The 14,790-nt window shown below is 65.9% G+C and overlaps 1 protein-coding gene and 1 long non-coding RNA gene across 2 annotated transcripts; both read right to left on the bottom strand.

Annotated features, from left to right (window-relative positions):
- Positions 1–344: 344 nt before the first annotated feature.
- KCNG2 (potassium voltage-gated channel modifier subfamily G member 2) lies at positions 345–9,371 on the bottom strand (the record flags this gene model as incomplete). Its single annotated transcript, XM_068167725.1, has 2 exons — positions 345–1,650; positions 8,763–9,371. Coding segments are annotated over 2 exons (1,431 nt in total), but the record flags the coding sequence as incomplete, so codon positions are not given.
- On the bottom strand, positions 5,553–7,779 carry LOC137456361 (uncharacterized). Its single transcript, XR_010991015.1, has 3 exons — positions 7,526–7,779; positions 5,850–5,976; positions 5,553–5,680 (listed from the first exon to the last, which is right to left on the bottom strand). It is a non-coding gene; the product is annotated as an uncharacterized lncRNA (long non-coding RNA).
- Positions 9,372–14,790: the final 5,419 nt, after the last annotated feature.

Raw genomic sequence — 14,790 nt, 5'->3', positions numbered from 1 at the left:
GCCACTCTGGGAACAGATGGCTGCCAGCTCGGGTGGCCTGCAGGGACCCCCTGTGGCCCCTGCCTCTCCAGGTCCAGCGAGGGCTGAGTGGCCTCCAGCCCTGTGTGCCGTGGCAAGGGGACACCAACCACCACCCACAGCCCGGCTCTGCTCCAGGGGCTGAGCTCCTCAGGTCTCCTGGAGAAGTTCCTGCCCAGCCAACCCCTCCCTTGGTGGGGTGAGAGCCCCCAGGGAGTTCTGCAGGCAGCCAGCCTCTCTCCAGCAGGCAGGGTGGAGGTGGCCCAGGAAGGTCACCTCCCACCAGCTCTCCTGGGGGGGTAAGAAAAGCACATCTGGGCCTTGGGGATTGGTTTTATTGCAACCCAGGCAAGGGTGAAACAAACTACAGACAGGGGCTCCAGAGGGACCTGCAGGGCTGGGGGTCTCACTGCTGCTCCCTGTGCCCACCCTGCCCTCTGCCCAGGCCATGCATTGCTCAGACACCTCCAGGCATGGAGCTGGCAGCTTGGGCTCCACAGCAGACACAGCTGAGCCCTGAGGGGGCCTCTGTGCCCCCCTTGGGCAGAGGTTGGGGTTCCTTAGCAGAGCTGCTGTGCCTGGGCACAGGGAGTCCCTGCTGCTGTCAGCAGGCAGGGAGAAGGTGGCACAGGGGCTGTGCTTCCCCTGGGGTCCTGGCTGGCCACGTCCAGCAGCTGCTCCATGGGGCAGAGACTTGCTCAGGGGCGAGCTGCCAGCTGGAGCTGTGCTCATGGAGTTCCCAGGGGCACTTCCAGAGGGCACCGAAGGCCCAGAGTCGGTCTCCAGAGGCAGCTTGGGGGGTGCCTGCCCTCAGCCCTGCAGCTCAGTGGGTTCTGGCAGGACTGCCCCGCCTTGCCTCCTGTTCCGCCTGGTCTCCGTCTCTTCAGAGCCGGCACTGCCCTTGGCGTCCTGCCCTGCCCCGGGCCGTCCCTCCGGCCCCGCTGGCAGCCCGGCACCGTCTGCCGGCGGGCAGGGCCGGCGGGCGGCGTCTCGCCGCTGCCGCTCCCTCAGCTCGCTGTAAGAGCGAGAGAAGGTGTGGAAGATGGAGGTGACCGGGAAGGCCATCAGCAGGATGCCGCTGAGGATGCCGCTGAGCGCCGCCACCTGCCCGGGCACGCTGCGGGGCACCATGTCCCCGTAGCCCACCGTGGTCATGGAGATCACCGCCCACCAGTAGGTGCCGGGCACGCTGCGGAACTCCTGCCGGGCGCCCAGCTCGCTCTCGGCCAGGTGCACCAGGGGCGAGAAGAGGGCCACGGCCAGCCCGAGGAAGAGCAGCAGCAAGCCGCAGTGCCTGGCGCAGCGCCGCGCCGTCAGCCCCAGGCTGCGCAGCCCCAGCGAGTGCCGCGCCAGGGACAGCAGCCGCAGCGCCCGCAGCAGCCGCAGCGCCAGCCCCGCACGCTCCGCCAGCCTGCCCGCCGCGGGGCCGGCGCCGGGGCCGCGCAGCAGCCGCAGCAGCAGCGAGACGTAGAAGGGCAGCAGTGCCAGGCCGTCGATGAGGGTGAGGGGGGCGCGCAGGAAGGCGCAGCGGTCCCGCGCCGGCAGCCAGCGCAGCAGCAGCTCCAGCGAGAACCACCCCACGCAGACCGCCTCCAGCACCAGCAGCGCCTGGCAACGCCCCGAGCACTCGCCCTGCGGGCACAGGGCACGGAGCTGCAGCCGGGGCCCCCCCGGGAGGAGGGAAGGGCCCACGGGAAAGGGCTGCAGCACACCAGGGACCGACGGAAACAGCCTGGCAAGGGTTTGGGTGGCAAAGCCCTCAGAGACCACCCAGTCCAGAGACCTGCCCACCACACCCCAGCGCCCCGCTGCCCACCACACCCCAGCGCCCCCCTGCCCATCACACCCCAGCGCCCCCCGCCCACCACACCCCAGCGCCCCGCTGCCCATCACACCCCAGCGCCCCCCTGCCCACCACACCCCAGCGCCCCCCTGCCCACCACACCCCAGCGCCCCCCTGCCCATCACACCCCAGCGCCCCCCTGCCCACCACACCCCAGTGACCCCCTGCCCATCACACCCCAGCGCCCCCCTGCCCACCACACCCCAGCGCCCCCCTGCCCACCACACCCCAGTGACCCCCTGCCCATCACACCCCAGCGCCCCCCTGCCCACCACACCTCAGTGCCCCCCTGCCCATCACACCCCAGCGCCCCCCTGCCCATCACACCCCAGCGCCCCCCTGCCCACCACACCTCAGCGCCCCCCTGCCCATCACACCCCAGCGCCCCCCTGCCCACCACACCCCAGTGCCCCCCTGCCCATCACACCCCAGCGCTCCCCTGCCCACCACACCTCAGCGCCCCCCTGCCCATCACACCCCAGCGCCCCCCTGCCCACCACACCCCAGCGCCCCCCTGCCCATCACACCCCAGTGCCCCCCTGCCCACCACACCTCAGCGCCCCCCTGCCCATCACACCCCAGCGCCCCCCTGCCCACCACACCTCAGCACCCCCCTGCCCATCACACCCCAGCGCCCCCCTGCCCACCACACCCCAGTGCCCCCCTGCCCATCACACCCCAGCGCTCCCCTGCCCACCACACCTCAGCGCCCCCCTGCCCATCACACCCCAGCGCCCCCCTGCCCACCACACCCCAGCGCCCCCCTGCCCATCACACCCCAGTGCCCCCCTGCCCACCACACCTCAGCGCCCCCCTGCCCATCACACCCCAGCGCCCCCCTGCCCACCACACCTCAGCACCCCCCTGCCCATCACACCCCAGCGCCCCCCTGCCCACCACACCCCAGTGCCCTGCTGCCCACCACACCCCAGTGCCCCCCCTGCCCATCACACCCCAGTCCCCCCCTGCCCATCACACACCAGCAGCCCCCTACCCATCAAACCCTGGCCCGCAGTGCCATGGGCACAGATTCCATGACCCCCTCCAGGCATGGGGACTCCACCACCCCCCTGGGCAGCCTCTGCCTGCAGCACAGAAATGTCTCCTCTCCATCCTCACCCTGCCCTGGCACAACTCCGTGCCAGTTCCTCTCCTACCACCTGAGGGTGGGGAGCAGAGCCCAGCCCCAGCTGGCTGCAGCCTCCTCTCAGGGAGCTGCAGAGCTCTGACACAAGCACAGAGTGGTTTGGGTTGGCAAAGCCCTCGGAGCTCATCCAGCCCAGCCCAACACCACCATGGCCACCAAACCATGGCCCCAAGTGCCATGGCCAGGGGCACATCTCAGACACCCTCACTGCTGGCACGGGCAACTAAAGTCAGAGCTGCCAGGCACAGCCTCGGTGGCACCTGGGAGGCTCCCGAGGCTGGCAAGGCTCTGATGGGAGGAATGGTAGCAGCTGTTGGCCAGGCAGGCACAGCTGGGGGCGCTGCCTCATGCCTTCCTGCTGCCCAAGCCATAGCACCCTGGGGAGAGGAGCCCTGGGCTGCAGTGCTTGAGGGATCGATTCGGGGCTGAGGGCCAGCTCCTGCCCCCGCTGCTGCGTGCTGGGGGTCACCCCTGGCATCCTGCTCGTGGGCTCTCGGCAGGCTCAGGGTGGGAAAGACCTCCAGGGGCGGTGCCTGCCGGCGAGCTGCGCCTCCTGGGGCTACCCTGGCACTCAGCCTGCTGAGGCTGCACCTGGGGGACTGTGTCCAGTTCTGGGCTGCCCGGCTGAAGAGGGCCTGGGAGCCCCTGAAGAGAATCCGAGGGAGGGGCACAGAGAGGCCAAGGGGCTGGAGCACCTCTGTGGTGGGGACAGGCTGACACCCGGGGCTGGTTAGCCTGGGGAAGAGCGGCCCCAGAGGGACACTGACAGCTCCGGAGCCTTTGTCCCTGGAGCAGCCCCACAGGGCCATTGTGGCCTTTAACAGCTCCCCTGGCGCCTCCCCTCCCTCGGTGCTTAAGGAGAGGACCTCTGCTGAGCCGTTGGTGCGGGGCCAGCAGGAGGGGGAAGGGTTCCTCATGGCTTCCAGCAGCCTCTGCCTGCCCTCCCACCCCCTGTTCACAAACCCACTGCTGGCTGCACCTCTCCTGCAGAGCCATCCCGGGGACAGGAGCAGCCTGGCAGCTGTCCCCCAGCCCACCACCCTCCAGGGGCTGGGTGCTGCCTGCAGCTCAGGTCCCCCAGCACAGCAGGACCAAGGTGGCATCTTTGCCCCTCACTGGAATGGAGTCTGGCACAGGCTGCCCAGGGAGGCTGTGGCTGCCTCCTGCCTGGGGGTGCTCCAGGCCAGGCTGGGTGAGGCCCTGAGCAGCTGAGCCTGGCTGAGAGGTGTCCCTGGGCATGGAGGGGAGCTTGGAGGAGAGGAGCTCTGAGCTCCCTTCCAGCCTGAGCCATTCTAGGATCGATTCTGTGCTCCCTCCAGGCAGAGCTGAGGTTGGGCCCTGGCTCTCTCCCCTCCTCCCACTGCCCACAGCTGGCCCTGGGCTGCAGGAATCAGCTGCAGAGCTCTTGCAGCCCAAACAAGCTCAGTCCTGTCCAAAGCCTGGCCTGGGACTAAGAGGGGCTGGGCAGACTTGCAGAGACCAGACCTGTGCCAAGCAGCCTTTCCCCTACCTCTCAGCCTCCCTGTGCTCTGAACCATGCTTTAATCTCCTCCAGGTCTGCCCTATTCTTATCCTCACATGAAACCAGGCTGGGCCCAAACGTGCTTCATGCTCTCTGCTCCTTGCGGCTGCAGCTGCTCTTCCCTGGGACTTTTCCCCCTTGACTGCAGCATTGTTAAAGCACAAACCCAAGGCCAATTCTCCTTCCAGAGTGCTGCGCTGGAGGCCAGCTGCAGGCTGCACTCTGCTCAGCCTTTGGAAAGGATTTGTTCCATTCACCAGAACAAAAATGTGCAGGAGGACAACACACAGAGAGGGAAAGCAGGCCAGAGTTAACCAGCCACGGGAAGGAGGAAAACAAAGCCAGGGGCAGAGAGCCCAGCGGCAGAGAGCCCAGCGGCAGAGAGCCCAGCGGCAGCTCTGCGAAGCTGAAGGCTTCTAACCCAGCCACGACCCAGCTGCTCCTCAGCCTTCCGACCTGCAGCTGGCCCCAGGCTGCAGCACCCTGCCCTCTGGGATCCTCCTGCAGCTGGCACTGCCACACTGCTCAAGTCCCCTCTGGATGCCATCCTTGCCCCACAGGGAGTGCAGCTCCACACAGCCTGTGCCAGGGCTGGCTCTGAGCAGGGCTGCTCCAGCTCCACACAGCCTGTGCCAGGGCTGGCTTTGAGCAGAGCTGCTGCAGCTCCACACAGCCTGTGCCAGGGCTGGCTCTGAGCAGGGCTGCTCCAGCTCCACACAGCCTGTGCCAGGGCTGGCTCTGAGCAGGGCTGCTCCAGCTCCACACAGCCTGTGCCAGGGCTCGCTCTGAGCAGGGCTGCTCCAGCTCCACACAGCCTGTGCCAGGGCTCGCTCTGAGCAGGGCTGCTCCAGCTCCACACAGCCTGTGCCAGGGCTGGCTCTGAGCAGGGCTGCTGCAGCTCCACACAGCCTGTGCCAGGGCTGGCTCTGAGCAGGGCTGCTGCAGCTCCACACAGCCTGTGCCAGGGCTGGCTCTGAGCAGAGCTGCTGCAGCTCCACACAGCCTGTGCCAGGGCTGGCTCTGAGCAGGGCTGCTGCAGCTCCACACAGCCTGTGCCAGGGCTGGCTCTGAGCAGGGCTGCTGCAGCTCCACACAGCCTGTGCCAGGGCTGGCTCTGAGCAGGGCTCCATTGCTGGGCTTGATGTTCCTCCTGTCAGGGGAGGGAGGAGTGCAGGTGAGAGGTGCACAGCACCAGGACCCCCCAGGGCTCAAGAGTCAAGGCAGAGGGTCCTGAGTTCAGCTCTCTGTGTGACCACAGCAGCAGTGCCACTCTGACTGCCAGACCTCAGCACTGCCAGCTGCTTCCAGACAAACCTCACCTTGTGGCTCAGCTCTGGACTCCAAGGATACCAAGCAGCAGCTGCTTCTGGCATGAGCCAGCCTGGTCTCACCAGGTGGTGTCTTGCTTGAAACCCAGCCTGAGGCAAGAGGAAAATGCCCCGAAGCCTGCAGAGCAGTTGGAGGCAGCTCTGAGTCCTGTCTGTTGTGCAGGACTCTGTGTCCCAAAGCAGGGACAGGAGCAGGACAGCAGAGAGCAGCCCCTAGGCCCCCTGGGGCAGGCTGAGCACATCAGCCACCAAGCAGACTTTGATGCCTGCAGCTCTGGGATGCTCTCAAAGCTCCCCAGCTGGGCTGGGGGACACCAGCTTGGAACTGGGACCATGGGAGCAGGAAACCTACTTTGAGCTTATGTAAGAGAAGAAAATAGAACGACCTAACTGAGCTACAAGAGAGCCCTGCAGGGCTGCAGTCCTACATCCTGCAAGGGCACCACAAAGTGAACCCCAGGGCCCTGCAGGAGCCTCCTCTGCTCCCTGCTGCAGAACAGGCAGCTGACAACTGCTGCTCAGCCGCTTGGTCCTGCCCTGGCCTGCAGCCAGCCGTGGCCTGAGCTGCCCAGAGCAAACCCAAGTGCAAAGCAGCAGTGCAGCAGAGCAGCTCAGGTGCCTGGGTGCTGCTGCTGCAGCTCAGGGCTCCTGCATTTAACCCAGAGCTGAGGGGATGGTGGAACCCACTCCAGGGGATCCCCAGGGAAATCAGGGAGCACAGATTCCCAAGAGTCCTTCTGGAGGTCACCCTCAGTGCCTGTGCCCTGTGAACAGCCTTTGGCAGTGCCAGCAAGAGATGTGTTAGGTGCAGGCTGGCTGCTGGCTCTGTGACCAGTCCCAGGGCAGGAGGGGAAGCAGCAGCTGCAGTTTTGTTAGGCACAGCCTCACAGAGTGGCTCAGGCTGGGAGGCAGCTCAGAGCTCCTCTCCTCCAAGCTCCCCTCCATGCCCAGGGACACCTCTCAGCCAGGCTCAGCTGCTCAGGGCCTCACCCAGCCTGGCCTGGAGCACCCCCAGGCAGGAGGCAGCCACAGCCTCCCTGGGCAGCCTGTGCCAGATGTGCACCACGGGAAGCTGTGGCTCCAAGTCCAGGTCCAGGAGGTCTCAGGCTCAGGCAGGAAGCTGCCAAACGCCCAAGGGGAGCTCAGCAGTGAGGAGCAGCTCCATGCCAGGGTCTCCAGCACCACCACTAACAATTGGTTTACTCCTTCACATTGCCTTTCACTGGAGTAAGTAAAGTACTTGATAGACAGCCCAGCAGGTTGCTCACAGCCACCTCCAGCCTGGCCTTCAACACCTCCTGGGGTGAGGCTTCCACCACCTCCCTGGGCAGCCTATGCCAGGCTCCCACCACCATCATGGACAACAACTTCTGCCTAAGCTCTAATCTAACTGTCCCCTCCTCCAGCCTGGATCCATTCCCCTGCTCCTATCCCTCCCTGACACCCTCAAAAGTCCCTCCCCAGTACTCTTGGAGCCCCCTGTAGATCCTGGAAGGCCACAATGAGGTCTCCTGGGAGCCTTCTCCTCTCCAGCCTGCACAACCCCAACTCCCTCAGTCTATGCTCACAGCAGAGCAGCTCCAGCCCTCTGCTCCTCCTCCTGGCCCTTCTCTGGACACCTTCCAGCCCCTCCAGAGCCTTCCTGGCACAGAGGCTCCAGAGCTTACCCCAGAACTCCAGCTGTGGTCCCAGCAGAGTGGATGGAAGCAGCATGACCACCCCATGGCAACTTGTGGCAGTGCCCAGCACAGTGCCCATCTGCTGAGTGCCAAAGGGATTCCTGATGGTCAGAGGGAGCCTCCTGCACATCCAGGGTCCAGATACTTAGTGCCAGGCTTGGATTTGGGTAGCAATGAAGAGGCCATGGACCCCTGAGCCCCTGGGGCTGCACTTCCGCACACATCTCATGCAGATGTGGATGTCCTCCTGGAGCCCCTCTAGAGGAGCTCTGGGTGGTCCTCCTGAAGCCCCTCCAGAAGAGCTCTGGGTGGTCCTCCTGGAGCCCCTCTAGAGGAGCTCTGGGTGGTCCTCCTGGAGCCCCTTCAGAAGAGCTCTGGGTGGTCCTCCTGGAGCCCCTCTAGAGGAGCTCTGGGTGGTCCTCCTGAAGCCCCTCCAGAAGAGCTCTGGGTGGCCTATATAGAGCCAGTGCCAGGGAGCTGAGCTGTGGCACAGAGCTCTGAGGAAATTCCCTGAGCTGCAAGAGGAACAAAAGCTGCTCTGGGCTCTGGCTTTCAAGGGCAGGCAGCAGCCACAGCTCCCACAGGAGCCTGCCTGGCACCAGGACATTGAAGCTGCTGCCTCAGCTGCCCTGCCCTTCACCCATGGATGGCATCAAGGCACTCAGAGCAGGGCACTGTGAGGTCAGCCTGAAGGAAAAGTGGCTGGGGAAGAAATCCTTCACTGTGAGGGTGGTGGAGGCTGGCACAAGCTGCCCAGGGAGGCTGTGGATGCCCCTCCCTGGAGGTGTTCCAGGCCAGGCTGGATGAGGCCTGGAGCAGCCTGTGCCGGTGGGAGGGGTCCCTGCCCATGGGAGGAGGCTGGCACTGGATGAGCTTGAAGGTCCCTCCCACCCCAACCCACTCTGTGATTCTGTGCTCTCTCAGCTCTTCCTCTGACTCCAGGAAGCCTCCAGCCCAGGTGGTTCCCCTGCCCACCACAGGAGGTTTGCCCTCTGGTGAGAGATGCCACAAGCCAGAGCTGCTGGGTGGCGCTGCCTGCTGCTGCGGAGTGGCCAAGCTGTGCTGGCAAGGCACAGCCTGTGCCAACCTTCCCTCAGCAGGGAGTGGCACAACACCTCCTGTGCTGTGCCCCGGACAGCCCTCAGCACGGCACCTGCTGAGGTGGCCTCGTCCCTCCCTCCCCCGAGCAGAGGGCAGTGCCAAGCCCCGGGGAAGCTGCCCTCACCTGCTCCTCTTCTTGCCTGACCTCCGGCATGGTGCTGATGCAGAGGCTGACGGTGGTGATGGCCACGAAGGAGATGGAGATGCAGGCAAAGACCTTCCCTGGGATGCCCGAGCGAGGGTTCTCCACCATGTCCCTGAGCCTGCCCATGCAGGGTGCCAGGCGGCCGCCGCCCCGCGGGGCCGGCACCGAGGGCTCGGCGGCAGCCTCCTGCCCCGCGGCCAGCGCAGCCTCGGCCGCCTCCTCCTGCCTCTGGCGCAGCCTCTGCCTGCAGCAGCGCTCCAGGTGCTGCTGCCCCACGCCCCAGTAGCGCAGCTCCTCCTGGAAGGAGAGGGCGCAGGTGCCCCGCAGCAGCCGCAGCTTGCGGGCGCCCAGCAGCGCCACGATGCAGCGGAAGGCGCCGGGGCTGCGGTCGAAGAAGAACTCATCGCGGCTGGCGTCGAAGTCGTCGCAGACCTGCAGCAGCTCCTCCCGGCTGCGGCAGGACCTCAGCCTGCCAAGCCGGCCCAGGGGGCAGCCCTCCAGCCTGCTCCAGGGCACCTGGTACCTGCTGCCCCCCACGTTGATGATGGCGCAGCCGGAGCGGGGCGCGGGGTGGTGCAGCTCCTCCCCGGGCGTCGGCCGCTGGGCGCTGCTGGAGAAGCCCTGCGTGGCTGGCAGCTGGCACGGCCGCGGCTGGCGGCTGGAGGGGCAGGGGCCGAGCTCGGGGTCGGCGGTGCCGGGGTCTGCGGTGCCAGGGAGCAGGGCCATGGCCTGGGGCGGGCCTGCAGTCCAGACGGCAGGGGGAGGCTGCTCAGGGCGACGCCGCTGGAGCTCCGCCGGAGACACCACCTGGGGGACACAACTGCAGCAGTGAGCCCTCGGGCGACGGGCACCACTCTTATCCCCGCAGTGCCAAGGTGCACACCGAGCCTGGCCCCTCAATCCCTAACTGACACCAATCCTACCCCCTCAGTGCCTGACCCAAACCCAGCAGCACTGCACCATCCCAGCTGGCACTGCCTGGGGTGGCACTGGTTCCCTCTGGGCAGCGCTGGCAGCCCCAGGGGCTGGGGTCCAGCTCCTGGGAGAGACTCCCTGCCCTTGCAGGTGGTGATGCCAGGGCCCAGCAGCACTCACTGGTGGCTGCTGTGGAGGTCTCAGCCCCAGCACCTGAAGGCTCACAGGAGCACCGAAGGTCCTGGGCTGGAAGGGTCCTTCAGGGGCACCCAGGCCATGGTAAGGTCCCAGAGCTGCCTGCACTCTGCCCTTTGGCACCCGGGGGGAGGCTGCCCTGAAGCAGGGCAGGTGCCAGTGGGACAGCAGGGGAAGCCTGCAGCAAAGCAGAAGCCATTGCTGTGGGCTCCCAGCCTGGCATCCCTCTGAGAAGCAGCAGGAGGCTGGAAGGTCTGGGCCTGACCTCATGTGCCTGGCATGCAGCAGGACCCTCCCCGGGGGGGTGGGGCTCAAAATACTCCCTGCATGCCAAGGCTGCCCAGGGCATGCAGCTGCCTCGCCAGAGCAGCCTTGCAGGAGCAGCTCCACAAGGCAGCACTGCCACAAATGACCCCATGGCATCACCCAGCTGGCATCTGCACCACCCCAGCTCCAGGGGCACAGGGGGCACCAAGCCGGGACAGTCGATGGGCACAGCGCAGGAGGCAGCCCTGGGCTCTGCTCCCCAGGGCCTGGCAGTGTGCCAGGGTGAAGAACATGCCCAGGGGCACCACACACAGCCTGGGCTCCTCTCCCTTTCCAGGAGAGCCAAACAACTTCTCCTGACTCAGCAGTGCTGCCCCCGGGCACCCCAATGGGCACAGGCACAGAGGTTCAGCCAAGCTCTGCCACAGCTGCAGGTGGCACTGCCCAAGCACTGGCACTTCCCACCACTGGCTTTGGAGGGGGGACAAATGCCAGGGGCAGACAGCTGCCCCACATCCTCCTCTTGGGCATCTCCCTGCTCAGCTCCCTGCCACCCCTGGGTGCTGCCTGCTGGGGCACAGGCAGGGGCAGCAGCTGGGCACTGCCAAGAGCTCAGGTTCAGCTCTGTGCTGTGGCAGCGCTTTGGGCCTGCTCCCTGCAGAGCCTCCAGCACTTGGCCCCCTGTGCTCAGCAGCTCTCTGATCCTTGTGCCTGCCTGCAGGACCCCAGAAGCCCCCAGCCCCAGCTACCTGCACTCCATCACCCCACAGCACGACTCCCGGGCAGGACTCCGTCCCTGCTGGTGGTCCCTGGCCTCTCCTGCTGACACAGGAGACCCTCTGGAGCCTCACCCCCAGCTCCTCTCCTGCCCTCGCTCCTGCAAGCCCTCAGTGAGGGCAGCTCATGCAATATGAATTCCTCCTGCATCTGCCTGCAGCAGCAAAGGAGGCCACGGGGACTGCACAGCCCTGAACCCAGCTCAGGAAGCAAGGAGCAGCTCCTGGCTGGAGGAGCCTGAGGGGGGAGGCTGTCAGCTGCTGCCTGCAGTGGGGCTCTGCCTCTGCTATTTCTGGCACACTGGAGGTGACCTCATTTTCCCTGGATGCAGCCAGCCCTTCCCAGCCAGCCCACAGCCACTTGACTGAGCCCTGAGCAAGCAGCAGGTTTGTTCAGTCCCCTCTCTCCTCTCCAAACCCAACCCCAAACAGCCACATCCATGCCCTGCCAGGACCCTCCAGCCCTGGCTGGGCTCAGAACCCTCTGAGGAAGCAAAGCAGCACGGCCCAGGAGAGCCAGGAGGGCAAGAGGGCAAGGGGGTGGTCTGGAGCTGAGGCAGAGCAGGCTGAGGCTGCAGCTGAGGAAGAAGTTCTTCAGTGCCAGGCTGCTGAGGCTCTGGCACAGGCTGCCCAGGGAGGCTGTGGCTGCCTCCTGCCTGGGGGTGCTGCAGGCCAGGCTGGATGAGGCCCTGAGCAGCTGAGCCTGGCTGAGAGCTGTCCCTGGGCATGGAGGGAACTTGGAGGAGAGGAGCTCTGAGCTGCCCCCAGCCTGAGCCCCTCTGTGATGCTGTGATTCCATTTCTCAGCCTAGGCAACAGGGACTGCAGGGATGGCAGCTCACTCCTGGAGGGCTCAGCCTGCAGCTGCTGGAGCAGCAGGGACCCCTGGAAAGCTTTCTGGGCAGAGCCAGGCAGCAGGAGAGGTCCTCCCAGCGCTCTGCAGAGCTCCATGGCTTCGTGACCCAGAAGTGTGCGGTAAGTGCAGGAGCTGAGGGGAGAGAGGCAGCAGAGAGCCAAACCCCTCGTGGCCAGCCCGGGAGTGCAAAGGCTGCAGGCTGCAGCCCATGTGGAGATCACCAGCGCACTGGGGGGGTCATGCCCACAGCCACTCAGACACCAGAAGAGTTCCTGCAGGCCTGTGCAGGAAGAGCAGCAGGGAAGGGTAAAGGCTCTGCAGAGAGAGGGACGTGGCCTGAAGCAGAGACTGCAGCACTGAGAGCCTGGTCCCAAGCTGTGCTGAGCCCCTGCCCCTTCCAGACAGCTTGTGAGAGGCTCTCTGCCCCTGCCAGGACCGGGGCCCTGCTCTGCTGTGGCTGGGAGCAGACTCAGAGCACCTGAGGTCGCTCAGGTCACCCAGGAAAGCCAGCACCAAGCAAACCCACCAGGGGCTGAGACAGGGAATGCTTCAGGCAGAGCCCTCAGCAGCCACCGAGGCTCACAGAGCCCTCAGCTCCCCGTGGCTGCCAGGGCAAACCAGCAGCTCCAGGCTGGTGCCCGCCCAGATGCAGCCAGTGCCACCCGAGGGTGGCAGGTGTGGCACCAGGGCCGCAGCTGGATGCCCAGCAGGCATCTAGAAGAGCACTGGAGGCACACTGCTGGGCAAGCACAAGTGTCCTGAGGGAGCAGAGCCCTTCAGGCCCTTACAGGAGCTGCCCAGGGAGCCGGTGGGCATCCACTGTGGGGCTCTTGGCAGCAACAAGAGGCCTCCAACTCACAGCCCCTTGGAGCATGGCAGCCTGGCACCAGCCCTGCCCTGCTCCATGGGGAGCAGAGACACTGGCCCGGGGGCAGGGGGTGCCCAGGGGTGCCCGGGGGTGTGCTGCCACGTGCTGGCAGAGCCTCAGGCAGAGCACCACCAGACCCAATGCATTCAGCCCCCCGGGAGAGCACCATCAGGGCACCACAGAGGAGGCTGTGCAGCAGGTGCCAGCTGGCAGGGTGCCTCCTCCAAGCCACGGTGCCATGTGCTGCTGCCTGCCCCTGCACTCACAGCCTCTCTCCAGGCTCCAGTCCCCCCCAGGCAGTCTGCCCCTTGCAAGTGGTAGCTGGCTGCAGGCTGAAGCCCTCTCACCCCACCCCAAGGCTGCAGGCAGCCCTGGCAGCAGCACCTCCTGCCCACATGGCAGCAAGGGGCTGCTGGGGAGAGGTGCCAGGCTGTGCCTGCAGGGTCTACACTGCCTCCCTGGCTGGCACTGAGGAGCTGGAGGGAAGCCACCAGGCTGCTCTGCGTCAGGAAGCAGAGCTGAGGCCAGCCCTGCAGCGTGTGCTGGGGCAGAGCCGCTGCCCCCCAGGCTGAGCAGCAGCTTCTGTGCAGGCACAGCTGCTGCAAGGGCCACACACCACCCCTGCCCACTGCAGGGGCATGCAGGGCACCCCCAGCTTGGACCCTGGCTTCCCAACACAGCCAGCCTGGAAGTGCTCCTGGCCTCAGCAGCACCCAGGGCTGAGATGTGCTCTCCTGGGCACCCAGGCAGAGCTGGCCAGGCTGTGGCTACCCTCAGCATGGCCAAGGAGAACCTTTCCTTGCGGCCTCACTCCCACAGCTCTGTGCCCCTCTGATGCTGCCCAGGGGTACCAAGCACAGTCAGTGCCTTTGATGACCTCAAGGCTCTTTTCCAGCCTCACTGTGCCAGCACCCCCAGCCCCTGGGCAGTGAGGGGGTGCAGATGGAGCAGGGCACCAGCAGCAGGCCCACAGCTGCACTCCCACTCCTCAGAGGGTGAGCAGAGGGCATCCTGGCACAGGACAGCATGCACCAGTGCTGGAGCTCAGCTGGGAGCAGTCCCCTTGCTCAGGGTGAGAGCAGGGGCTCCAAGTCAGCAGCCAAAGCCCACACCAGAGCCCCCTGGGAGTCCCCCCATGGGTGCCCCCTCAGCCTGGCCACCCTTCCCCTCTCCTGCAAGCCCCAAGCTCTGCAGCAGCCAAAGCTGCACAGTGCCCAGCACCAGGAGCCCCTCAGCCCTGCAGGGATCCATCCTGGGTGCTGTGCTTTGGGCTGGCCTGGGCTGCTCCACTGTGCCCAGCACCAGGAGCCCCTCAGCCCTGCAGGGATCCATCCTGGGTGCTGTGCTTTGGGCTGGCCTGGGCTGCTCCACTGTGCCCAGCACCAGGAGCACCTCCCAGTGCTGGTCCCCTGCTGGTTTGCCTCCTTGTCTCTCACTGGACTCACCTCCAGCTGGACCCTTGCTCCCCCCCCCAGAGGTCCCCAGGGCTGCCAGGAGAGCTCAGGGGATGCAGGGCAGCATGGAGAGCCGTGGCTGGTGCAGCTCAGTGCTGCTGGTGTGGCTTCCTCTGCACTCTGCCCATCCCAGCCCTCCCCTCCCTCCCTCCCTCCCCTCCCCTCCCCTCCCCTCCCTCCCTCCTCACGCAGTTGCTCAGAGTCTGAGCTGGACTGAGACCTTCCCCTGCTCAGGAGCAGGGCCACATGGAAGTGACTTTCATTCAGCTCTGCCTGTAGCCTTCTGCCATGTGGCAAAGCCACCACAAACCTCTCAGCTGCTGCAAGTTTCAGGTCTTATCCCCAGAGGGTTGTGGAGAAAGCAGAATGCAGCTGGCTGCTGTGAGCAGAGTCCAGCTGGGACACTCCACACCTCTCAGCCTCTGCCAAGGTGGAAAGCAAAGGCAAACCCCTCAGATTTTCAACATTTTATGAGGAAAACAAAGCTGCAGGAATGGCTCTGGGGTGGAGGAGCTGCACCTGAGGCCTCATCAGGAAGGCTCTTAGTGAGCCCCCAGAGATGGGCTCTGGGGGAGGGCAGAAAGCAAGAGGCCTCTGCCCCCCCACCCCCTTGAGTGCTGTGGGCAGTGGACACCAAGCTGGGGCACAGCCACGGTGGCCAGCACCAGAGCCTGGAG

This window comes from Melanerpes formicivorus, unplaced genomic scaffold, assembly GCF_026170545.1.
Source record: "Melanerpes formicivorus ecotype bairdi unplaced genomic scaffold, bMelFor1.0.p_v2 SCAF_122, whole genome shotgun sequence".
In the NCBI taxonomy this organism is placed as follows: domain Eukaryota; kingdom Metazoa; phylum Chordata; class Aves; order Piciformes; family Picidae; genus Melanerpes; species Melanerpes formicivorus.
Note: the sequence above shows the minus strand (reverse complement) of the source record. Positions and strands in the feature narration are given on the sequence as shown.